Below are 25,470 nucleotides of genomic sequence, written 5' to 3'. Positions count from 1 at the left end.
CCCTACCTCCACTGTTTGTAACTCTTTTTATTCAGAACACTATTCAGCCATGCTACCTACATGCGACGCGAACGAAGTGTTATATATTTTAATAATTACTAGCGACATACTCGATACTGCACAGAACAAAAAACATTTTCCAATAACAATCAGGTCAAGCTTGAAAAAGACGAAGGCGTCTCTCACTCAGTACACTCTTGCATATCGCTACTGTCGGCAGTTGCAGTGGTCTTGTAGAAGAAAAAAGGAAAGAAAGCGCTCCAAAGGGGCTTCAAGAACAGGGCTTCCAGAAAATACACACACAACTCTTGACAGTGTTGGGATCTCGGTCAGCGCCCCCTAAAAGGGTAATATTGATCTCATTAAAAAACTAATACTCCTATAAGTCGGCTCATTCCTTGCACAGAGTGCCTCAATCGAGCAAAAAACTAAAGGACATGTTTAGAGTGGCTGAGTGTTCTAGTAAGCTGGTTTAATGCACCGTGCCCTACCGATATGAGTGTTCGAATCCCACCGCTTTCATGTGTTCCTTTTTTTCCGCGTGCGTCTGCTTTTTAAAAGCGCTATCCTCGAAGGCCGCTTGGGCTCAATCCTTACATAGCCGGGTCGTATTATGCGATCCCTTCGTCGTATTTCCTCACTTCTCCGCCGGAACGCATATCAATCTCCCTTGAGACACATTTGTGGGTCAAGAAACGCCAGGCCTTCGGGAGCTCGTTTTTGCCCCTCATAAAGGTTCCGAAAGCGTAGTGCTTTCGGAACAGAGATTTCTTCGAACGTAGCGGCTGCGTGTGTCGATCCATCATGGGATTCTTCGACAGAATGGAGATTATAGGACTGTTCATCCCACCTACCTTTTTTTTCCCTCATTGCCGGCTTGCACAACTGGCATTTGCTGCGAATCGCAGACTCCTTCTTTCTTAGCAATGATGATGATGTTCTTGCGGCCACAGATACAATGTGAAATTGATTGCTCGGGCCTGTTTTTCCTTTTATCCCTGTGATTACCAGCCGCTGCTTATCGTAACGTGCTTTCCTGCTTTTTTTTTTTTTTGAAGCATTGCGAAGGGGCATAGGAACGATGTCTCCCGTTCGTGTTACCAGCCGCGCGCTAAAAATGCGTGTCTTGAAGAGGATGTCAAGCAAGATCAAGAACGCTAATGGGAGCTTATAAATTTAAGCAGATTATTTTAGTATATTTGTATTGAAACCTTGGATCCATACTGGATGTCGAAATGTACACATCTACACTAGTACTGTATGTCCTCGTACCAACAAAGAAAGCAAAACACGCCATTCTGCTTCCCCCCTCCCTCCGTATGCTCTTCTAGAACACTGCACCCATGAAGTGGCCATGGAAAGTTTTTTTGTCGATAAAATTTGCTTCTAAGGGGTTACGATACACCAGTTGTGAAAACGCTGTCGAGTCACGTGGGCTTCTGGAGCACTGAAATTGGAGTAATCATTTTAGGTCTTATTTTAGCTAAAATATAGGCGCTTGTCTGCATGAGTTTTGAAACATTTGTAGGCAGTGACATCAAACACGGGCTTTTGCATATGCAACCCCTAATTTGTCTTTAAATCTTCGAAGGCCCCACCATGCCGCTCGCATATGGGCATGACCATATGGGCATGTGCGTATGGGCATTTGCATATGGGCATGTGTTCATGGCGACAAATGACACCATGCTCCCAAGAGCACGTGGGAACTTTGATTGCACCCAACCAGAGCATGCAAGCATACATGTGTACAAGCAGAAGGGTGTTTAGTCGGCGTGCACTGTGAGCCTGTCAGTGACAAATCACACTTTTTCGGTTGCTTCTATGTACCAAAAGCTTTTGCACTTCCTTTAGGCTGTCCAGTTAATCCTTTCATCATTTCAAAGCGTGGTTTGGGCGACCTCTCGGGCAATTAACACGAAAACGAAAACATTTCCACTTATTCTTACAATTGTTAATTTTCCAAGAACTTGGGAATTACTAACTGTGCAGATTTCTCAAGGTTTGTCCCCGTCGAGCGTACCAAAAGCTCGAGATTACACGTGAGTGGTCGCGTGACTAAGCGGGATATCTAGCACGTCCATTAACACTTGCATCGTACAACTGCGTCCACGTTGAAATGAAAGCCTGAAATTAGGCTTAGTAGATGTGCGGTTATGTCAACCATCGACATATGTATGGCTTTGGTAGAACACCATACATCTATACACCTTTCAGCAGATTAAGAACTTTGCTGCCAATCAGGAACATTTTTTTAAGACCGGATGTAATTAAGAACCAACATGTAGAAATGCACAAGAAATTCACAAGTAAATGCGTCGCTAAAATTCCACTGTACAGGCAGGACGACACTATGTAATGCAGTACTGCACATGACATGCGATGAGCTCAGATTTGACTCGTATCACTGTGCAATACAAAGGCGAGTACAATGGCGTTAATCGGGGTATCATGCGTGTAGTAGACACGAATCCGCTGCCACGCTTAGGCACACACATGCGCATACTAATACGGCTGGGAACGCGACAAAAGCGGACGCAGTAGCAAAGCTGTACGACAGTCCCTCGCTGCAGATATTTCGAGGTCCTTGTGAGGGAGCAGTGACTTCCCCTGCACAACTCGTTATCCTGAGCGCCGCCGTATCTGGCACAGTCTTCGCTTTCGATGAAACCGAAGGAAGCGAATCCGGCATAGCAGCCCAGCCTCTTAAAGAGTTAAAAACTATTGCAGGACGCCAGAAAGAAAACAGCGACAGGCGCGAGGGTGTCCAAGGCTAAGTCGCTTGTGTCGAGGGGTGACCCGGTTAAAGACACCTCGTGAGATTACGTTGAACGCGCTCATAGGCAAAATTACAAAAGAAAAAGACAGCGTTATTATGGAGGAGTCCCAAGAAGCAAGTTCCGATGCGGTCGTTCACTAAACAGTTGACAGGCTTTGTCGCCATCGCCCATCGCTGCTGCTGGTCGGAGCTCAGAGAGGGGTGAAAGTGGTCTGAGTGTCGTTCTCCGCCTCCGGTTGGAACGAGAAGAAAGCGCTGGTGGACAGCGTCAGTGCGATGGTCGTCACCACCTTCAGAAACAGGCCGAGCAGTGCCTGCGAGAGAGAACGCAGTGCTTCCATTACACGGCGACAGCTGTTGAAGGCAAGTTTCCTGGTTCTGAAGCATTTGCGTATGCCGCGATCCGCTTATTGGTCACATGAAGTGACGTCATGCATACCGCCCCACCGACGTGGCGTTAACGCACCACGCTTAGTCGTTCGACCACGGGGATGGTCCAGCCTTCCTTGTGTGCTTGTAGCGGACGGCGATGCCTCCCCTGACTCCGCGCTTCAAGTTTTAATTTTATGCCTCAGAAGTTCGTACGAAGTCAGGCTCCTGTATTCACCGCAAACGCCCATGCCGCTTAATATTAGTTCGTTCTTAAATTTGAGTACAAAGGCTGTTAGGCAGTCCGCTTGCATCCAAATGCACCAGCTGCGACCGAGATCAAGCTCTCAACCTTGCGCTCAGCATGAGAATTTCATACACTGTAAACAAAAAGAAGTTAAAAGGGAATAAACTGTACCCTAGCGCGCTAACGTTTATAAAAAGGGAGTAGGCCAGATGACAGCTTGCTCCTTTTTTACTCCCATATGGGCGCATTGGTCTTTAAGCTAGTGCAGCCACTCAGCCGCCTCTACGGTCTTTCATCTGGTAAAGGACTGAGGTTTAGCACGTGCTCTTGTCATCTCCGACAGAAACTCCAAATATACGTTTCCGGAAGCTTGAGTCCCCAGACGCCTGACGGCAGCAACAACAGTCGGAAAAGCAAGCGACCAATCAGCTACTGCCTATGTAGTCGCGGCGCCGTTGCTAACCATTCTGCTGCCGCCATAGACAGCATGGCCAGGTCACAGGAATATATGTCCAGTCAGTTTTTTGCGCAACCACCGCCCGGTCTCTCCGTAGATGGAATCAGCGCAGATATCGCTAGTAAGGTGCGTTAAACGCATAATCACTCCTCCTTCAATCTTCGCCGTAGGCGCCGGTCCACCAATGCAGCACTGGCATGGGCCCGATTTGTAACCAAGTGGGCATCATGGGAATATTTTTGCCATGACCAGCGGGACGTCATACAGTACTCCTGACAACGTTTCAGTGCAGTGAAAAAGGGCCGAAGACTAAACGAAGGGAAAACCAACTGAAATATTACAAAATACGCCCTCCGGTTTCACCGACCTCCATTCGACTGAAGTGCTTATTTCGGCCGTACCATCTCGCTGAAGCTCGCAGCGGTGTGCTCGTAGATGAAGGTGAGTCCCAGGTGGCAGAAGGGCGTCATCACGGGCAGGTAGCACGCTGCGGCGACGGGGACGGCGAAGTACAGCGGGTTGCCCTGTATCTCGAGGCCCTGCGAAGTGGCGAAGCACAGAAGGAAAGGACGTTGCCGTTCAGCGCTCGTTCAGAAGAAGACACTTAAAGAAGTAGCGACTCTCCCTAACCATGTCGGAGGTGGCGGGCACGAGCTGCGCGCTGAGTGCGCTCGGCTCCTGTCCGCCCTCGTTGACGAGCGAGACCACGGCCAGGATGACGAGCAGCTTCCAGATGTCCGTCATGTCGCGGAATCGGTCCTTTGTGTAGCTGCTCACGAGCCACAGCGCCAGTCCAGAGTCCTGCAATTGTACAGCGGAGTAGTTTCAACACAGCTCGCTGAATGTCAAGAAGCGTGCGACTCTAAACCGTACTTCTACTGTTAATCTAGGTACAGTGGTTATAACTGAATTTTCGACATGTCTAGCATTGGTTTAGTTCTTTTGAAGAACCAAAGAGCTGAGGTGGTCTTTTCTTTATAGTCGCCATTTAGGGCATAAGACCTGTAGCCATGTAAAGGAAGGACTGCTGGGCAGAGGGAGGAGTGGGTGGTGCATAATTAAATTTGTACAGAGTGGAAAATGCTTGTCGAGAACACGTTCTGGGCGTGTTCCGGGCTGAAAACGTGATATATACGATAACATTTGGTTCAAACGTGTCTGGACGTAAACATGTGCAGATAAACTCATAGGATTTCATCGTCATTTTTTTTTCGCCTTCCTGACCTTCTAGACATGTGTTTTGCCCTCTGTACAAATACTGCGCAGTTCTGACATTCAGACAGTATTCCGGGAGTCACGACTGTTTTGTACGACCGACATAGTTATTATCTGGTATTCCAACCTAGTACCCACAGAAGTATTCGGGAGTCGAAAGCCACGAAAACAATAAACTTTCAGACTGCTCTAAGAAGTGATGGGGCGTTGGTGGGTACACTGCATGTAGCACAAGGGAGTACAGAGCTGCGCAGAGTGCATTGTAGCTAAATGGGTTCATCATCAACGAGGAGGACGCGTTTACCCTGACGGCGGCCGAGAGCCACATGCTGCCAGTGTGGATGAGGATGATGTTCCAGGGCAGCTGTGGGACCACGGCACGCAGGGGTACGCCGCTCATGCTGGGCACGCCGAACACCAATGCCAGCGCCACCAACGTGACACACGTGACCAGATCTGCTTGGCTGCAGTCACGGGGAAGAGTTTGTGAGACGGGCAGAGAGCAGCCGAGATATACAGAAAAGTCAACTGTGTACGCGGCCCATACAAATTCATCGATTGCCTGAGTGTTCACAGAGAGGACGTTCGCTTTTGGTTGAAGGCAGTTTTTTTTTAAATTTTGGATTTCAATTCCAATTCCAAAATTCCAATCCCAGGAAAGGACACCGCATCTGCGAAAGTTTCGTTTGAGAGTGCATATATTAGAGCCTCAAAGAGAAACAAAGTTATCGCTATACTTTAGGAGCTATATACCAGTTTAATTCATGTTGTGAATAGCTTAGTACTGATACAAAAGCAAGAAAAACATTGACAACAAAGAGATTCGAAGAGACCACTTACTTGGTGAACAGCACGGCCGAGCATGCCACCGTGGTTACGACGCAAACCGCGAAGCAGACCAGCTCTTGTCCCCTGCAAGAAACATGCTTTGAGTTGGTCGTTTTCAATTAAGTCTAGAAAACGGTTCAGATGGCGTTAAGTTGTTCTTTTAGCTTCGGATTTTTTCTTAAACTCCCCCTATGAAGAAAAAAGCGCCTGTATAATTTTGTTTGTTTGGAAAAGAGAGGATGAAACGTGGCGTGACCACGTGCACAATTATTGTGCGGTTCAGGCCAAGCCATATACTTCTCACGAATTTGGAGGCATACTCAAGACTAGTTTTCTGAAAAAAAAAACAATGTTATACATAGCTCATTCGGCTTTCCTGTATTTCATAAGTGCAGCTTTCTAGGACACAACTTTAATTATGAGGCAAGTGTAGAATATCATAAGATGTTATGAACATATCGAGGGGAAAGGGCTAACCTTAAAATGCCTAGCAGTACGTGGTTTTAAAGTTCGTTCTGCGCTCGCACTGAGTAGTCAAGACTGCCATAGGAAACCAATGCGTGGATTTTCTGACGATGAATAGCAGAAAACTACAAGGTCTCGAGGGGTGAGCTGCGGATATATTGATTGTTACAGACCAATCTTACGATATGAAAAATAATTGCGTTCATAAACAACTTCCCGTGAAATAAAGTAGCTTGTCCAGAACTTCTGGACACGATTTCCCATTTTGTCTTCGCTTAGCTGAATTTTCGGCTATGATATTTTAGCAAGCATTCTCAGTTAACTTTTTCCTGGAACCATGCTTTACTTTTTATACGATGTAGCTCCTTAACAATTGCGTAAGCCGCCGCGGTGGCTGTGGTTATGGCGCTCGACTGCTGACCCGAAAGACGCGGGTTCGATCCCGGCCGCGGTGGTTGAATTTCTTTGGAGGAGAAATTCTAGAGGCCCGTGTACTGTGAGATGTCAGTGCACGTTAAAGAACCCCAGGTGGTCGAAATTTCCGGAGCCCTCCACTACGGCGTGTCTCATAGCCTTAGTCGCTTTGAGACGTTAAACCCCATAAACCAAACCAAACCTAACAATTGCGTAAATATGCGAGATTCTTGTTCAGTAGCTTTCCACTTGTGTTGATAAAGGGGAAAACAATAATTTCTTATAAAGGGCCAAACGTTGCACAATGCAACGTATCGATATCTATGAGGTGAAACACATATTTACTTCTATTTTTTCCGCAAAAAAATCTGAACTGGTTTATGGCGGTTCTAGACATGACGTCACTACAAATGTCAATATTACGCTTCTCTGCTTGTTACTTTGTTAATATGCTTCTGTGGCCTCCTTTATGATGTGTTCTGCGTCTCTCCTATGGCCTACTTTCCATTGCGGTCCACCTCACATAACCGTTTCACAATAAAGTACCCCGATTATGTCCCTAATGCTTGCTGATATCACAGGGATATTGTCACGGACTAGAAGACGACCAAGTGTGCAGTGGCGCGGCAAGGAGCGCTCGCGGTAGGCTCGCCGCCATTCAATGATTCCATCACCATATGTCATGTAGTCCTGTCATCATCGGGCTTACCGTCATGTAACAATATTACTGGAGATATCACAGAACGTTAACTAGGGCCACGCTGTCATAATGATTGTGGGCGCTGCGTCTAAGATGATAATTGGGAGACGCGCATTCTACGAAAGGCATTGTGTGGTGCATGCTACCATACGATGTGGTTAGAGGCTCGCTGGTCTTTTGCATTCGCTGGTAGAGGCACTTCCTGTGCAGCTTGACTGGGGTTAGTTGCTAGAAAACAGTTTTTGCAGCCTGAAGAATTGACTGCGGCGAGTTTTTGCGCACCGAACACATATTCTTCATCCGGTCTTTGTATGCCCGCTAAATAAACGCTGAGGAGCTCAAAAGTGTACCTTCGCGTTCAGGCGTAAAAAGGAAATAGCTTAAATTCATTTACAATGCTCTCCACGAGACTTACTCAATCCTGCCCATGCTGGAGAGCTTCGCTTTCATTACGTCACGAATGGCGAGGGCAGATGATCGCTGTGCAAGTTCGTCACTGCAGGAAAAAGGGGTACAAACTCAAATTATCAAATCTACTCTTACACAAAATCTACTACACCTTGGGGGATTCCCCTAAACATTTGACCAACACTGTTCCCACTTCGAGTTATTGATCAATTCGCTCTCGCCCTACCATAAGCTTGCCGTCCCGGTTAGCTCAATTGGTAGAGCGACTGCTCCGGTGTAGCGGTGGTCCCGGGCTCGAACCCCGGACCAGGACGAATTTTTCTTTAACTACGAAGTTTCTGAGAAAGCTGTATAGCTTTCCTTTGTAGCCGTATGGCTGCGCTCGGGTGGATGCCAATGAGTAATTACTCCCTTATTACAAACTCAAAAGAAGAAAAAAAATAGACACTACATCAGCGAATAACGTAATTGGATTGTCAGCAAGGTGGTGTAGGGGCACTTACGAAGGCAGCTTTCTCGTGCAGCTATTTTACATTATGAGAATACGCAAGCATCTTCTGCCTTAAGAAACACGCCACTTAAAAGCTTGGAACTTGCGCCCGCTAATCAAAGATTAGTGTAGTCATATTTTCACGTGCGTGTCCACCCGTCAGTCACCAGCCGATACTAAGCGTGAATTACTGCGTCAATTCATTGCCTATTGCCGCCTCTAGAGCAACCTAACCGGCACGGTTTTAAACGTGAACAGAAGTGGCATGAAGTAACAATGAAAGTGGCATCCCCGCTTGAAAACTCAGGTTGTGTTGCTACAATTACTTCCCTTAGTTGCCGTCGAGCATGCCAAGTAACCACTCATTTCTCGTCAAGTTTTTTTGTTTTTTCTTCAGATAGAAAACAAGGGTGGTGATTTTAGACACTGTATACCACGAGGGCAGACACGACTGGAGATGCTCGGACAAAAACGATAGTAAGAATGCAAGTGCTTTGTGCCGATCACCTCTTCTTTTCTAGCGGCCGCCCCTATAATGGCGCTTTGAATCGTGCACAGTAAGCTACCAACCGTCGCACTCACATGTGCAAAAAAAAAAAAACAAAAAGCAGCGTCCAAAGCTACCGCAGTGTTCGCACGACCTCAGCGCATCGAAAAATCTCCAGCATGCCCAGTATGAACAATCAAAGTTTGGTGGACCGGAGCACGGCTTTATGATAGAATCAAACAGAGCCTAAAAAAAAGGGGGAAATTATTGGAATCATATTCAATTAAGTTCAGCGCAACACCCAAGAAAGCAGTCTTTTGAGAGCGGTTTCTGATGCTTTCCTAAAAAATCGCAATGACCCTAGTTGCTTCATTCGAAGTTCTGAAGGGCGTGGTAAGTCACGAAAGTAAACAAAAAAAGTGATGGCACTCTATAAAAGAAGGAAGGGATCTGGCAGCGGTGGGATTCGAACCCACGCCTCCGAAGAGACTGGTGCCTAAAACCAGCGCCTTAGACCGCTCGGCCACGCTACCCACATCTCTCCGCTTAGTTACCCTGAGATTCGTTCCACGCTGCCGAAGCTGTTTTGCCACGCATACAGGTTAACCATGCTCTGCGATTCAGAGAGGAACACCACGAACCTGAAGGGATTGAGGGGTAATTTGACAATGTGTTCTGAGTGGAAAGAGTGGGCCACTGAGTACACTCTTCCTAACAAGTGACCATGATTACTCGAGATTTTAACAAGAACTGAAAAACTTGCGCCAACGTCAACGTAGCCCAGTCGAAAAATACTCGAAAAATACAACAGAACATGTTCCGTTGACAAAACTGTTAGTAAGCATGTGAAGCAGTGAATAGTGAGCGAGTGACCGAGCGAGACACTGGTGCCACTTTTTGGTGTAATCGTGGCAGCAAAGCGAATGTTTCTACAAGCGAAAATAATCTTCAACGCTGCGCTAGACGAGTGGTCAGTGCTGTACTTACTATTCGCTGAGGTGCGCGAAGTACAGCGCCGCCCAGCAGAGGATGGTGGTGAAGAAGGCCACGGGCAGCACAATCAACGCGCTCACCTTGAACGAGTACCTGGGCCACAGAGAGGAGGGCGGCGCATTTTCCTCCTCATCCGTGTGACTCGTCATGCGTCGCCATGCTGCTGATGTTAGAACAGTTTTACGTGATAAACCACGCAGTATCGGCAAGTGACAGACGTGAAGGATGTAGTAGTCTACGCCCACTCTGCGTTTTAAGTGGGCATAAGCCGCTTGCCTTGATGTTGAGCTGAAGGGGAAATGCGAAGCTCTAAACACTCTAAGCTCTAAGTAACAAAATTTATACACCGCTGCATTCTATTATCATCCAAGACCTCTATAGAAGATTTCCGTCGCCACTATTCAGCGAGAATTGGGAGTTCGTCGTGAAGTGGTCCTGAAATGCTGTGCTGAAGACACGAAAGGCATAGCGCCAAATTGCCGCTATGTTTTCCAACTTGCCCATACGTATTTGCTTCTGCAAGAGACATACATTTTGACCTCAGACATGACACATTAATGATATGTGCCCTTGGAAGCGCTCAGTTTGTGCTTAAAAAGCATTATGAAATGTTATCACTATAGTGGCGGCATCTTCATTACATTACATTATATTACATTAAACACAATGCGCCTAAATACGTATTACATTAAGTGCACGAAGTAGCGGTGCTCGAGTTCGTTTTACAAGAACCATCCTCATACTTCCGCACTACCGCGGGCTCACACCTGGGAATGCCTGTGGCGATGAGTGCCATGGTGGATTTGCCGCAGGCCGAAGCGAGCGTAGAGGTCATGACGACACCGATGATGATGGTCTTTCGGATGGTGAAGCACATCCTGAAGAGAACCATTGGGCACAAAGACATGCGCTAAAATATGTTTTTCAATAAATTTATCTGGTATTCACATTTGCGGGAAAATACCCAATGCTCAAAAATTCTATGCAGAAATTTATTGCTTGAGTATATACAGTGACACTTACTTTTCAATTGACAGCGCGTCGATGACCTCTGAGTTGCCTGTAAAAGACAAAATGAAGCTCGAGTTGGCGGTCTTGTCTATTTTTTCCGCCTTCTTTATTTCAAAGTAGCCAGACAGGACTAATTTGTATCCGTATTCCGTTTCGAAAACTGCTCCCTGTTTTATATACGCTCCTAACACATCTAACATCACATACAGGCCCTAATGCAGTGCATTTTCCCGGCAAGCTGGAGAACGCAGCAGAACGACGACATGCTACAGCGCAATCACCATTTACCCTGAGAAAGTCCTTTCTAAATATGTGGCTGCAAAAATGTTTCAGTGCACGCCCTTTCCATAATTATGGAATCGCCTTCTTCGTCACCTTTTGCTACATAAGGAGGTGTTGCAACCATTTTTTTTTTCTAAAAGCAGAGTGTAGGGGTGCAGCTTCTGTATTTCCTATGGTGGTCAGTGTTGACATGGTGACGCTGAAGGTACCATCATGCAAACAATCAAGTGATGTTACGTCGGTTTAAACCCTTTGTGTTTGCTTAAATGACGACCACTGCCGTCACTCTGTGGGCGGAAGAGCAGCATTGAAGAGCTAACCTGACAGTAATGAAAACTTCTCCGTTGAAATGTGAGTCATGCATGGCCAAAGCTCTGACGCCGAGTTCTGATCCCGAAGTTTAATTTTGGAGTCCACAAACGCCATGCAAAGGTGCGCTAGATCCTTTCCAACAATGGCTTCTAATTTGAGTTAAAAAAAAAGAAAAAGGATGCAGAAAGAAGAATATAAAATTCCTAGAATATACGTATGCAAGCCTGCAACCTTTTACTCGAGATTATATAAAGACATATTTAGTTTTATTCTGGAAGAAAAGGCTGTATGTATGCTATAAACGAGAACATTAGGAAACGCAAAGTGCTCGAAGACTTTCTACTGAAAACCTGAGATCACTGGCTTAAAACGCCTTGAAATACTTCCTTAAAGGTAAGTTTTCGGAGTAGGTTTCAACCGGTGCGCCGGCGGAACCATTCCATTACACAACATGTATACTTTGCGGTTTGTGCACTCTCAACGACCAGATGATGGGCATTTCGTCGCTTTTGTTTTCACATAATCGTATCAAGCTTAAATATCAATGCGCTCATTCAGACGTTTTACACAGAGCGATTAACGATGGTAATTGTTTAAAAAAAAACAAAGGAAAAAGATTGCAGAGAAAAAAGCGTTACGCTTACGATGTGACATGCGTGCTAGGTCCTCGCGGGAGTAGTTCCAGGGAATTCCTTGCTTCCGCGTACTCTGAGCCTCTGTCGTGTCCCCGAAGTTCATCTGAAGGAGAGACGGCGAACAAGTAGCCTACTCACTTCTCATACTTTCAGTCACTAACCTACCGACGACGGGGGCTACTTTGAAGCTGTACAAGAGTTATTATACGTGCCACACAGGCATCTTTATTGTAATTAAGTGCTTAATAACTTAAGTTTTAATGCTATTCTTACGGTTCCAAAGGCACACATTTAATGACATTAGACCTTCTGCCCTTGGCAGCGCGCAGAGTTCGTCAGAACCCATTCACCCAGTAAATACTTTGTCTCTTCTGCATTCCACGCACAGAACAGCATCCAACTTTGTTAGAAACAAGCTTCTATGAAATAAAAATCGAGTTATTCAAAACTCTGTCCCACGAGACACGAGACAGCTTCAGATAGTTTTCGCAGCAACTGGTGACATTTCTACCAACACTTACGACGCTTGTAACCCACAGACCCACATTTGCTAATACGTCAGATTGTGCAGGGAATACTGTTTTCGAGTTGTCATTCAAAAAGAGCAGCATTTTTGCGAAATAACCTTAAATATTTCAGCCGTATTGAGACATTCTGTGTCCACGAACACTTCTTATAATTATGTCAAATTTTTTTTTGGCTGGTTTCCAAGTGTTATCATCACGGCCTGTCATGACATCAGGAAATGTAGCATTCGCTCCTAAATTAATGGCGTAATTAAATATAAGGCATTAGACACAATGATTTCTCGTGCCTGCGGCGCACATGCGTCGCCGGTTTGATCCGGTGGCAGCACATTTTCGCGGAGCCGTAATATAGAAACCTCCCGTGCGCTGAGACTTCAGTGGGCATATATAGAGTTCAAGTCCTGAGACCAATACGTGTCTCGTAACACACATTGTTATACTGGGACTAAATCCAATATTAATTAATCTCAGTGACTCCGTAATTAGGCAGTTGTGCATGAGCCTTGCGGTCGGTTCCTTAACAGGCTGCACTCACTGTGCCATGCACTTTCCAGCAGAATATAGTGCCGCCTCGGTTCAAGATAAAAAATGTGGTCACTGACTAAAACAGTCGCTGGAGCAGGGCAAAGCAGCTATAGACCTTGAAAAAAAAATGGTCATCCCAAATCAGTCGACTCTGGCGTGCATCTCAAAGCGACATATAAAGTTGTCAATATGCGATTGCACAACTGATTTAACTGGGCACAGAAAATCAGCAACTAAAATACAATTTCGCATGATCCTTACAACAGGATATGCAGAAAAAGGAATGTCAGATTTAGCCAGACTTATATAGCATAGTTCAGTCTAATTTGTGGGTGTTTAACGTCTCAAAGTGAGTCAGGCTATGAGGGCAAGTCGACATTTCCACAGCCCTCCACTACGGCGTTCTTCATAGCCTGAGTTCTATGTTAAGCCTGCTACACAGATGGTAACTGCACCACACTGCATCAAAATTGTCAAACGCATCTAACAAACTATTATTGTTACCTGCAATAAATGACTATTTAATGCCACGCAAGTGCAGGCCAAAAAACAAAAACTGCACGCTGTGCTGTGGCAGCGGTGGGATTCGAACCCACGCCCCCGAAGAGACTGGTGCCTAAAACCAGCGCCTTAGACCACTCGGCCACGCTACCGACGACTGCTGCCGCGTTCAGCATTGCTCCTGAAATCTCACAGTAGTTCCAGAGCCGCCAGGAATAACATCATTACCCGAGCAAGGGAAAAGAAAATTGGCTGAGGTTGAACCCGGCTGAACCTAGCAGGCGAGACCACAAATGCCTATCCTGGATATGCGCAACAAGACACCTAGTCATATACTGTTAGTCTCGGGGGTGTGTGCCGTGTTTGACCTTGGCCGGTCTTCAAGGTCAAACACGCAAAACCAGTCGCCACTCTGAGTTGTACCTCGAGTAGTAGAGCCTTCGCTCTAAAAGCGAGTATTTAGCAGACCTGCGACTAAGCAAAGCGATCCAACAAGGGTAATCATTATCCCATTAGGAATGCGAAATTATTTTTCACTTTAAAAGTGAAAATGTCGCTCCTTTGATGCGAAAGCATAAATAGTTTAGTCACTATGAGAGATCGCCAGAATCTTTTAAAATAGCTCTACACCAAGCCGAACTATAAGCAGAATGTAAAGCCCTTTTTCAAGGAAATGTTGGACGAATGACAAAATTTAAACCGTAAATATGTCTGAGCATCAATGCGTAAGTTTGAGCTTGGGGTTCCCTCATGTTTTATTAATAAGCATTACCGGGCTACGAGGGACGCCCAGAGTTGCGGGCTGTGCGAAACGCGAACGCGTGCACGGCAACATATCGTCATAGCGAATGAGTCAGCGCGAAGGGCAAGGTTCCCGGTTGTTGACTGTAAAAGTCGTCATACGACATAGCCACGCTGCCTCCAGCGCGGTGCCTCATCGTCTAAGGCGTTTTTCAGATAAGAGATCGCGGATTTGTTCCAACCTGCGGCCGCCCGGCAGCCAAACTGCTTCGCTGGGACATTTTTTTACTTTCTTCATGGCTTCTACATACGGTGACGAGGCAGCTGCCATCAGCCACCTCAATCAATCAATCAATCAATCAATCAATCAATCAATCAATCAATCAATCAATCAATCAATCAATCAATCAATCAATCAATCAATCAATCAATCAATCAATCAATCAATCAATCAATCAATCAATCAATCAATCAATCAATCAATCAATCAATCAATCAATCAATCAATCAATCAATCAGCCAGTCAATCAATCAATCAATCAATCAATCAATCAATCAGCCAGTCAGTCAATCAATGAATCAATGAATCAATCAATCGAGCCTTCCACTACGGCGTCTCTCATAGCCTTAGTCGCTTTGGGACGTTAAACCCCATAAACCAATCAATCAATCAATCAATCAATCAATCAATCAATCAATCAATCAATCAATCAATCAATCAATCAATCTGCATCAGTCAAAGGGATGTTTGGAGCGCGACGCTGGGAACCTGTTCTGGAAGACTAGAAGCTTCATCGTGTTCGCGGTTATGCCCCAAAGGTGACCGAGACGCAAGCATCATGAAGCATTGGAATTAACTGCACTTTTTTTTTCTTTCGAGAGGGTGGGGTGGGAGGAAATATTTGTGGTTGGGATCAGAGTTAGTTTTCCCTAATTCTACGTCCTTTTTAATGCGCTAAGCAGAAAGTGTGCTTATGTGCCTATACAATAGCTTAGTTAACTAGAAGGAATGCAGCCATCACACTGCTCCTGTCGTTTCGCGTGTGTTTGCACACCTGCTGGAGGCTGGAGGCCCGGTGTCCCCTGCGCCTGTAAGGTGTTGCGCTCTCCGCAATGACGCTTCCCGAATCGTGGTCCTCGGGACCAGCCTCTCCGGGGAACACGATGCTGGTACGCGGGGCCGGGGAAGCTACGCGCCGGGAGCGGATGGGACTAAGCCCCGAAGATGTCCTGGAGACACGAGAGAAAAACAGGAGTTGCAAGGCATAGATCGTGAAAGCGCTGTAAAAGACAAGGACACACAGTAAGCTTGTGCCCGTCTTGTGTCCTGGTCTTTTTGAGCGCTTTCGCGATTTAAATACGGTTAGCAAACTGCCCAAAACGCTGCCATTGACAAGGTTAAAGGTAGGGAACAGCGTACTAAATGAAAAAACAAAAAATGCCGGCGTTCACAATAATTGAACGCGATCATCTTTCGACGATACCAGTGTCCATATGGGGAAACTCAGCATGATCCTGCACTGCGAGCACATTTCTGTTGTACGTAAGATATCGGAAGCAAGCAGCTCGAACACGAGGCTGGTTTCTGTTTTAACGTGCGGCAGCGTTCGCGACAATGTGCCTAATCTCAATTTTCTATTGGAGTACAGTGCAGCGTTCCCGAGCTATGTACTGCCATGCACACAAAGCGCAAGTGGACAGCAGCTGTATGCTGAAGGTACGATACCCGGGTTTGAGGGTTTGTACGGCAATGTCCCTGCTTTTGAGCTTAAAGCATTGCCGCTGAGCACACATCAGTACGTTTTCTCGCACCACTCCCCCCCTCCCTTTTTTTTAAGGACGAAATTACATATCGTGTGAACTGTGGTTATGTTTGACCACGATGGATGAAAACTGCGTCAAGTACTACACGCCTATCACTGTTCATATTGTTGAAATCGCGCCGCATCAGGGCAAAACATCCACCATGAAATATTTGAGAACAACAAACCTAGTGCTTTGCAATGATTTTGTCTTCCCCAGCTTGTGTACGTATACGCTGCATAAAGACTAACAATAAAAAACCCGAAAGTAACATTTTTGGAATAGCCTTCTTTGTAAGGAATGACTGGAAACAGCTTGATACCATACGTGCAAAATTTTATTTCTGCCAAGAAATATTTGGAGAATTCAACACGAAAGTCTGTCTACAAGAACTACCCGCCTAAGCGTACAGTGATGTGTTAACTGATTCGAAATGCGGCCATTTAGACATCACAAAATAAACAAGATGCCTATCCCACAAAATCTTTGAGCAAAATTTGCAAGTTTATATCGGAAGCACCAATAATGATTACTAATAAAGTCCATACCAAGAATATTCCCAAGGTACTTCACGGCGTACTTAGTTGGACTCTCCATGCACGATCTTTTTCTTTTTCGTGAATAGCATTGTCTACTCAGTAGACTCCTGTGTCGCACCTGGCAGGGATCTGACTAGGGTCCCAGGGTTCGAGCCCGAGTCTCCTGCGCTCAATCGCACTCCAGCGTTCGGTCGGCCGAGTGGACCGCTCGACTGCGGCGTCGCGCTCTGTGACCGGAGGACACGATGTTTTCCGTATCTTGCGGCGCGGTGAGGGCTTCCGGGGAGTCGTTGGAAGGCTGCCACGGCGCTGCCGGTCGAAAGGAGAGGACGTCGACGGGGAAGGCGAGGACTTCGCGGGCATCGTCGTTGGCGTCGACGACGTGGCGCCCGAAGGAAGCTCTTCAGCGCTAAGCGGTGGCGTCGTGCTAGGCGACAGCGAGCCGGGCGTCGCGACTCCACCAGGAATCCACGAGCCCCCGTACGCCACCTTGCCGCAGATGTCCGACATCAGGGACGCCATCTTGCGCAGAGATTTATGCTCGCTCCGGCCGTGCGAGGAGGACACTGCTGCCCGGGGACTAAAGGGGAAGTGAAACGACAAACTGTGTAGAGAAAGTTTTAGCTTGCAGTGCAACATTTGACACTATACCGCTTACAGTGACCTTAGGTTCCTAGCGCATGCGCAGACAGAACCGAATTAAGGTATATAGGCTAGCTGCGGATGTACCCGGCGCCTTGGGGATAGCTGCGCATGGGCGTCGGCGGCTGGCGGTCACGGTAAGCGATAACGCTATGGGCTATACGGCATACCACATATATCGCCGGGCTCTAATATATCGCCCGTTTTACCAGCGTTAATATTGACTCCTTATGTAGTAGAAAGCTGTCAGTAAGACAACGTAACCCCAAAAAATTGCATATTTTTGTTGGAAACATTGATAAGGGCAAAAATAAATATCGCGATAATGCACGCCTCCTGACGGTCTCCTGCCAGTCGCTGTTAGCTGCTTAGCCATGCGACACAATTATTCCGGTAATGAAAGAAACGCCGCATTTATAGGGGGGGGGGGGGGGGGGAATCTTTAGTGGGGTGTGTAGAAATTAGTGTGTCGTCTGCCTGGGAAGTTGACAGCGGTCATGAAGTGAAACACTCAATACATAACATATGGTGCATGTTTCACTCAGGACCGCCATGTACCACAACGAAAAAATTGACAACATTTAGGGATGTTATCCATTCACATAATTCAGTGAGATCCAGTGTAAAGGTTTTCAATTTGTAAAATTTCTCCCCTTTTAACCGGTTCCTCGATTCCTTTCTTGATGGCACGGCACAGGAGTGTAGCTACTGTGACAGCGCTACCGTGCATTTGCTTTCGACTATTTATGAACTGCGTAGGTGCGCACACAACGTAAGTGTTCTTACTTTGACGCTCGTGCCTCGAGCTATGCTATGAATCAAGTGCGGCGCGCGGCTATGCACTTCCGTTGAACGTAACACAAACAGCGGAGGAAGGGGTAAGGGGAGGAGGTCATAACTGGGCGATTTTCTTGGGTAATGAATGTAGAGGAATTCAAACACCTGAAACGATGGCGCATATTCCAGGAGTCGTATTGGCATTAGGCGGCTGTTGTATTTACCCGTTTCTTTAAACGCAAATAATTATTACTTGCCCACATTGCTATATCTTGACCAAGAGTGTGTGAACCGGTTTCACGCCTGAGAGTGATTTATATGTCGTAACATCTCTTCGCACAAGACACAGGTTTGTAAACGCGACAGGATGTAAAAAAGGATAATTTTTTTCTTGGCTTTTTTTGAGCGCAGTCTTACTGCTTAAGTGCAGGGCTATATGGCGCCACCGCGGAACAGGTTTAGAGATTGTGGATTCAAGCTTTTCTATCCACGACTGCAATTCGAAGCACATCCACACGCTTAAATCTGTGCGTATGTGGTACAAGTAAAGCGTTGTGTCTTTCGCAGTGTTTAATTAAAAAACCGTATTCCAACAAACATATATACGAGCATGCCATATCGTGCACAGTGAAAAGACACATAGCAAAGTAAAAAATGCTTTCGTCTTTACGTTCAGGTACGGGTTTACCAAAGACCCAACTATATTTGACATACCTCGCCCTCTCCACCGGAGACGAGCACTGGATCTTCCGTTGCAGAATGCTGTCCATCTCCTGCACCAGGCGCTCGTAGTGGGTGGGCGACAGGGTGGCACGACGCTGCGGGCTCTACGACACGGACACAAAAACCAGACTGCATTCTCTTTATAAAATAAGTGTGTTCGAAGAGACATTCTCAGCTTGATATTACGAAAACAGGCAGTCAAAACGCTGCTTGTATGCGGAGCACTAATAAACGGACACTGCCGTCACAGTGCATGTCTACAACTGCGTAGGTTTCTTTGAAACGAGTGCAACGCATAGCCTCGGTGTTGGTCGTGTGTGTAGCTTCAGTAGTTTGAAAAAAGCGGAAAAGATGTGAAATCCACATTCCACAACCTATGTGAAATCAGTTGCCCCGAGTTGGTAGCACGGGTAAGCAGTCTTAAAAATGTGGCTTAGGGCACAGGAAACTAGAATAGAGATTGTAGCGGGAGGGGGTCACCGCGTGACCCCAGCGGCGTCGCCAGTAGTGGCGCGCTTTCAACAATATCCGATCGCAGCGCCCCCAGAAATGGATGGATCACCACGACGTTCGAGTGGTTTCGAGCGGTCGCATTCGCCTAAAGGAATCTAGGAGTGACTACGCAAACGAAAATGAATATTTTGTCATTTTATGCTAAAGGCAAGCGGCGCAACGCAAGCTAGTACTTCTGTTTTCAGACGAACTCACCAACGCCCCAGCAGCGCGTTTACGAGTGAGTGACTGCAGCGCCTCTGTTTCGGTCACCATTGGCGGGGTCATGCATGGCGTCGGCCGATTATCATGACCTTGCTAGCGTAACAATGCAGGGAGTGGCAGCTGAAAGGGGATAGTCCCCTCCCTGCATTGTTGTGCCGCTCCCTGCCTTGTGAAGCTCACAAAGACATCAGAATGGGCCGATGCCATTGGCTGGAAAAAGGTACTTTTTGACAAGGAAATAGCGCGGCTTGAGCTGTATGCGACTATAGTTTGGTTTATTTGGCTTTAAGTCCCAAAGCGACTCAAGCTAGGAGGGATGCCGTAGTGAAGGGCCCCGGAAATTTCCAGCACCTGGAGTTCTTTTAACGTGCACTGACATCGCACAGTACACGGCCCTCTAGAATGTCGCCTCCATCGAAGTTACTCTTCTAAGGGCATAGAGCCCCTATGTCGTCTTAGGCCTGCTGCGAAAGCTACAGAATCGAAATAGGCTTTCTTTCTACTGAGATGTATAAGATCTAGGTTGCAGTTAATGGTTTATTCGGCCGAACAGTGTGATACAACTGCACATTTTCGACGTTAGAGTCATGGCTGAGAACAGTCTCTTATCGAAAGCCTCGACAGATTGCGCCAGCTACACTACCGGCGGAGCGAAGCAAACATTGAGCGAGGAATGGACCACGCGGCTGTACTGTGGTTGAACTAATGGCGGAGTGATACACCTACACACAATCCTTCCCTCCACCTTTCTGTTCGTTACCAAAGAATGTTGGCGCCGAGTATAGGAACGCGCAGGCTACGGAGTCTATGGAAATGCCAAGCCCCAAACACATGCAAATTGCCGACTCTCAGGCGGGAACAATGCGGCTGTTGGCGACCTGTTTTGGCGACCTATTTCTAGTGGCCTCACTACACCATAGAATGACGTCTTTTTGAGCGCACTCAAACAAATCGAGTGTGATTTGGCGTTAAACTTGGGTTTAAACTTGGGCATTAAAGCTTTATTGGCATTAAAGGAGTAGAGACATGAAGTTTTCTAGTCTGTTTTACTCTGAAATGATGCGCACGAGATTAGAAAACGTGGATCACCACACAACAGTTGTCAGAGCACAATAATTTTTAATTTAATTTTTTCTCCCTCTGTAATTTCAGTTTTGGCTTCAGTGGCCAAGACGGTTTGGTTTATTGGGATTTGCCGTCCCAAAACAATTCGGGCTATGAGGGACGCCGTAGTGGAGGGCTCTGGAAATTTCGACCACCTGGGGTTCTTTAACGTGCTCTGACATCGCACAGTACACGGGCCTCTGGAATTTCGCCTCCATCGAAATTCGGCCGCCGCAGCCTTGATCGAAGCCGCGTCTTTCGGGCCAGTAGCCGGGCGCCGTAACCCCAGCCACCGCGGCGGGCCAGATGACGGTTCCGTCGTTACAATTGAATATGAGATCACGTGACGCATGCAAAAAGAGCAGCATAACCACTGCTTTGTCGTTTTATTCATTAATATTGCAGCGCTAAACTTCTCCAGAAGCTGGAATGAGAGAAGTTGAAAAAATATCCACTATATTGCAGTTATTGTATGCCTCATGTGATGTGGTGCTCATGTGCGACGTCGCCGCCGTCTTTCGACTGCTGATATCGAAACTGAAACTGCCAGGAGAATTGCATTATAATTTAGGTACAGGGCGTAAGAGAATTTGGCGTTGTGATTGATGTTTACTAAAGACTGCGCCTCATACGGAAGCAAAAATACACTAAGAAAATGTTTAGGCCTATACCCCTTTCAAGAGAGCTGATCAAAGCTCGAGGATATAGATGCGCGATGACTAGTAGCGTCATTAGGCCACTACGCGGCGCTAATGGTATTTCCCATACTTTGTTGGCCAAGCATCATGGCAATGTTTTCCTTGTACCAGAGCTGCTAGTACCATCAAACATCTACAGGATGGTTGCCAACGCGTAACTCGATATACAGTGAAACCTGTTTTTGCTGATAAATATGCTTAATCATTATTTGTCCTCCTCTGCGAGAGCGCGCTTGACGCCACAACGCCACACGCTGCCCCTCGTGGCCTCAATGTGTTCCGACCTGTCATCATGACGCGCTGTCACGGTGCTTTGCAATGATGTTATACGTGACGTCAGCTGACGCTGTCCAATCAGTGTGGCGCATTGCAGTGACACAATGCGTGAGGCCTCTGAATGCTGATCAATTAGTGTAGCACGGTGTTACACCAAGAACGTCGACACCCAGAAGCGAGAAACGTGGCATTAACAGCTGTCGCTGTTAGCGAAAGGTACGCACCCTGGCCTGACTCGGTGCTCTGAACTGCTTCGAGACGAACTTAGAGCGCAGATGCAGCACGGCCTTCTCGAGGACGGAGCTGAGCACCAGGGCCACGAGGAAGTCCGGCAAGACCAGGGAGCCCAGAAAGGAGGCGGTCATGAAGGTGAGCACCAGCGGACGCAGACGCGCCCCGGACGCACCCAGAAGCCACAGCGCCATGCGCAGCAGAAGGCTCGTCGAGTCGGCGGCCACGAACAGCGAGAGGGACGCGATCAACAGCACAGAGTCCACCTGGAAGTGGAGAAACGCCGAAGCGCCCGAAGGGCTCAAGTCAGTCCCAGTTCAGCACGGGCCAGGCACTTGAGAGTGCATACTGGGCCTCAATAATAACGATTTTATCCTTCTCATCCTGCGCTGCTACAGCGAAGCTCTTAGTGGATCACTGCTGGCGAATTCGGCGTAGGCGTCGTCGGCGTTAAAGCTTATCACCGGACTTGGGGCACCCACGCGATAAGCGTTGGTCATATAACCCTTGAGCATGACGTCACCGCAAGACCAGGTGCTTCCTTCTCTCAGGTCAGGCGATTACTCAATGCTTCTGATTGGTTGCACTACGAGCGCCCTCATTGAAGTTGGCAACAGTAATTAAAGAGGTGGTGGTCAGTATGGGCCAGAGGTCAAGCGGCGCAACGGACGTTAAGTGCGTCAGAACGCCAAGATGCCACAGAGTACGTGCCAGAATTGGAAAACCTTACATGAGCCTGCAACAGCTAAGCTAGAAAAACGCATTACGGAGGAAGCATAACCATAGAGATAATTTTTGTAGGCTGCCACTGTCGTCGCCATGTTGTCACTGGCTCCAGCGACGCCGTGCAAAGCGTTGTAGCAATGGGGAATTCGAACTGGCTCATGTCGCCTAGCCAGTGAAAAACGCCAACGAGAAAGAAAAGCATGACGGTTGCGATGGAGGCGAAACGCAAGAGGCGCCCGTGTGCTGTGCATTGTCAGGGCACGTTAAAGGTCCCCAGGTGGTCGAAATTATTTCAGAGACCTCCACTGCGGCACCTCTTTCTCTCTCTCTTCTTTCACTCCCACCTTCCCTTACGGCGTGGTTCAGGTGTCCGCCGAGATATGTGAGAAAGATACTGCGCCATTTCCTTTCCTCAAAAACCAATTTATTATTTATTATTGTGGAATATTCCTGGCGACGTAGCCGCGACAACAATAACGACGACATGTTGTGTAAGAGGAATCTGGAAGAAGATGGCACAGATAGCGAAGACTGATCAGATTCATTGCTTAATTTATCCTGAAAATGTTCACAATGCCTGCAGCTACCACGGTGCCGACTCATATGTATCCTGATGTTAACAGCGCAGAATGTAGACGGGACACGAGAAAAGAAGCACACAACGAGCACCCGTTGTGTGTGCTTCTCTTCTCGTGTCCCGTGTATAAAATTATTCAAATACTCAACTCCTTGCACATGAGTGAGTTTGTATCCGCTATGCACCATGGCCAATCCCCCGCCATGGGTAGGCACCATTAAGCCTGGGGACATCATCATCTATATTCTGCGCTGTTAACATCAGGGTGGAAAACCAACAAGCCCAAGTCACTGTTCTGGCTAACTATATATACAGCACTCTAGACTATTAACTGCCTTTCATATCAGACAAGCTTGTCGGATAACAATCATATCGGCATGTCCTGCTGGCAACGTCCGTCGTTTGGCTAAAGGATTAATGTGAAGCTGAACTATTTTTCACACTACAAAGTCTTGCGTACGTGTCGCCGCGTACGTGCGCGTTTAAGCATGAGGCAAAACACCGTGGCATCAGCCACGTTCCTTGAGGACCTTAACGTTTTCCTCCAAACTCACCCCGAAGCCCCGCACTGCCTGGTCCTCTTGTGCCTCGGCACCCACCAGCGAGAGCAGGAGCAGCGACAGCAGGCACGCTGACACAGGAAGCGGAAGCAGCCGCAGCACCCACATACACAGCACCACCAGAAGGCAGTAGGCGCTCCCAGACTTCTGCAAAAGTTGAGTGGCGTACGGGTTCGGCGCGTCAGTGTTCAGCGCGCCGTACAAGCTCGAGACGGTAACAGAACCTGTCCCGAGTACTGTGGCAGAAACAGGCAGAAGTAGAGTACAGAGAGCTCGGCCCATCTTACCGTGTTCTCGAGCAGCAGGATCGGGCTGAGGCAGACGGGAGGCGCGGCGCATCTCAGGACGTACACCGCTAGCATCCACATTCTCTCCCCACGTCTGTTCCGCTCCGAGATGCGCACGGGCATCTGGGGGCCGTTGTGTTAGCGTCTTGTCTTTGAAAATGGTCAAGGCCAAGACCAAAAGGGCGCCTGGCAGGGCCTAAGGCTGTTCCGAGCGCTTCAGGCGAACGGAGCGCGTGCGTAGCGCGTGAGAGAACGTGCTTCTTCTGCTTCTTCTTTGTCGGCTTCTTTTTCTTCTTCTTCTTCTTCTTCTTCTCTATATGAAAATGGCACATGCCTTTCTCCGTCAGCTTCTTCTTCTTCTTCTTCACCTCTTTATAATGGCACATACCCACGTGGGGGGATTGGCCAAGGTGTAGTGGTATACATAAGAAAATTTTCATAGGATTAAACGTGAATTTTGAAAAATGTATTCATGAAAAACGACAGAAGAATATTTGAAGTGAAATAACAAAGAACATTTTGGCGAGAATAATAATAATTAAAAAAAAAACAAAAAAAACTCCGAGACTTTTAAAGGAGTTAGCAAATCAACCTACCAGTTGCAATTATGTAATCATGGAGATTCCCACAAATTGAACTCAATGCAAAACCTTTGGCGCTCGCTCCGAACGATAACAACACTGGCAGAGATAACGGGAGCCCTAACCTGGAGAGAGAGACCTGCAGGTAATTCTTTCTCTGAAGTGCGAACTTTGAACAGTAGAGCAGGAAATGGTCCACAGATTCAACGTCCCCGCATGAGTCACAGAGGTTTGTCGGAGACCACCCACATCTGCATAGGTATAAATTTCAACTGGGAATCCTGCACCGCAGTCGCGTCATTGCTACCTCACACTGCCTAGTTTTACACGAACGGACGTTCCATTTATACGCTAAGTGCTGATAATCAGTGGTATTTAGTAAGGGATCGCGTAACCCGGCTGACATGTGTTGGAACCGCTGAAACCTAGAGATCGCCAGCAGACTGAAATTCGGGACGGGATGCGTTACTGGCCCATCAAGAGCTGACCTTGCTAAATAATCAGCCACCTCGTTGGAATGAATGCCTGCATGACCAGGAACCCAGACAAAATGGACCTCCTTTAAATTGGACGGGACGAAAATTCGCAGGAAGCGGCACAAAAAATATTTTTGGGAAGTTTCAAGGGAGACTAAAACTGATAAACAATCAGCCAGGATGATAACGTCAGATACATGATACGGAAGTTTGTGCAGGGCCATTCCAAGAGCCCAAAATTCCGCAAAGAATATGGGGATATAATCTGGGATGCGGACAGAATAGCTCCATGCCAAATTCTGCGAAAAGATGCCAACTGCAGCTTTTTGGCAGCTGATGGAGGCGTCAGTAGAAAGCACCACATGAT

The 25,470-nt window shown here is 47.2% G+C and overlaps 1 protein-coding gene and 2 non-coding genes across 3 annotated transcripts; all 3 read right to left on the bottom strand.

Moving 5' to 3' along the window:
• Positions 1 to 2,970: 2,970 nt before the first annotated feature.
• Positions 2,971 to 24,169, bottom strand: LOC149364421 (uncharacterized). The gene is made up of 16 exons (XM_089570111.1): positions 24,047 to 24,169; positions 23,754 to 23,906; positions 21,896 to 22,162; positions 18,862 to 18,974; positions 16,847 to 17,308; positions 15,442 to 15,616; positions 12,102 to 12,195; positions 10,876 to 10,912; positions 10,620 to 10,730; positions 9,847 to 9,945; positions 7,890 to 7,970; positions 5,908 to 5,979; positions 5,372 to 5,531; positions 4,483 to 4,653; positions 4,254 to 4,391; positions 2,971 to 3,093 (listed from the first exon to the last, which is right to left on the bottom strand). Exons 1-16 carry the CDS (start codon positions 24,167 to 24,169, stop codon positions 2,971 to 2,973), a joined length of 2,379 nt encoding a protein of 792 aa, XP_089426237.1.
• On the bottom strand, positions 9,311 to 9,392 carry TRNAL-UAG (transfer RNA leucine (anticodon UAG)). The gene has a single exon. It is a non-coding gene; the product is annotated as a tRNA-Leu (tRNA).
• TRNAL-UAG (transfer RNA leucine (anticodon UAG)) lies at positions 13,716 to 13,797 on the bottom strand. Its single transcript has one exon. It is a non-coding gene; the product is annotated as a tRNA-Leu (tRNA).
• Positions 24,170 to 25,470: the final 1,301 nt, after the last annotated feature.

The sequence above is a fragment of the Amblyomma mixtum genome, chromosome 2 (genome assembly GCF_055824585.1).
Source record: "Amblyomma mixtum isolate Tamu chromosome 2, ASM5582458v1, whole genome shotgun sequence".
NCBI lineage: Eukaryota > Metazoa > Arthropoda > Arachnida > Ixodida > Ixodidae > Amblyomma > Amblyomma mixtum.
This window is presented reverse-complemented; position numbering and strand designations above follow the sequence as displayed.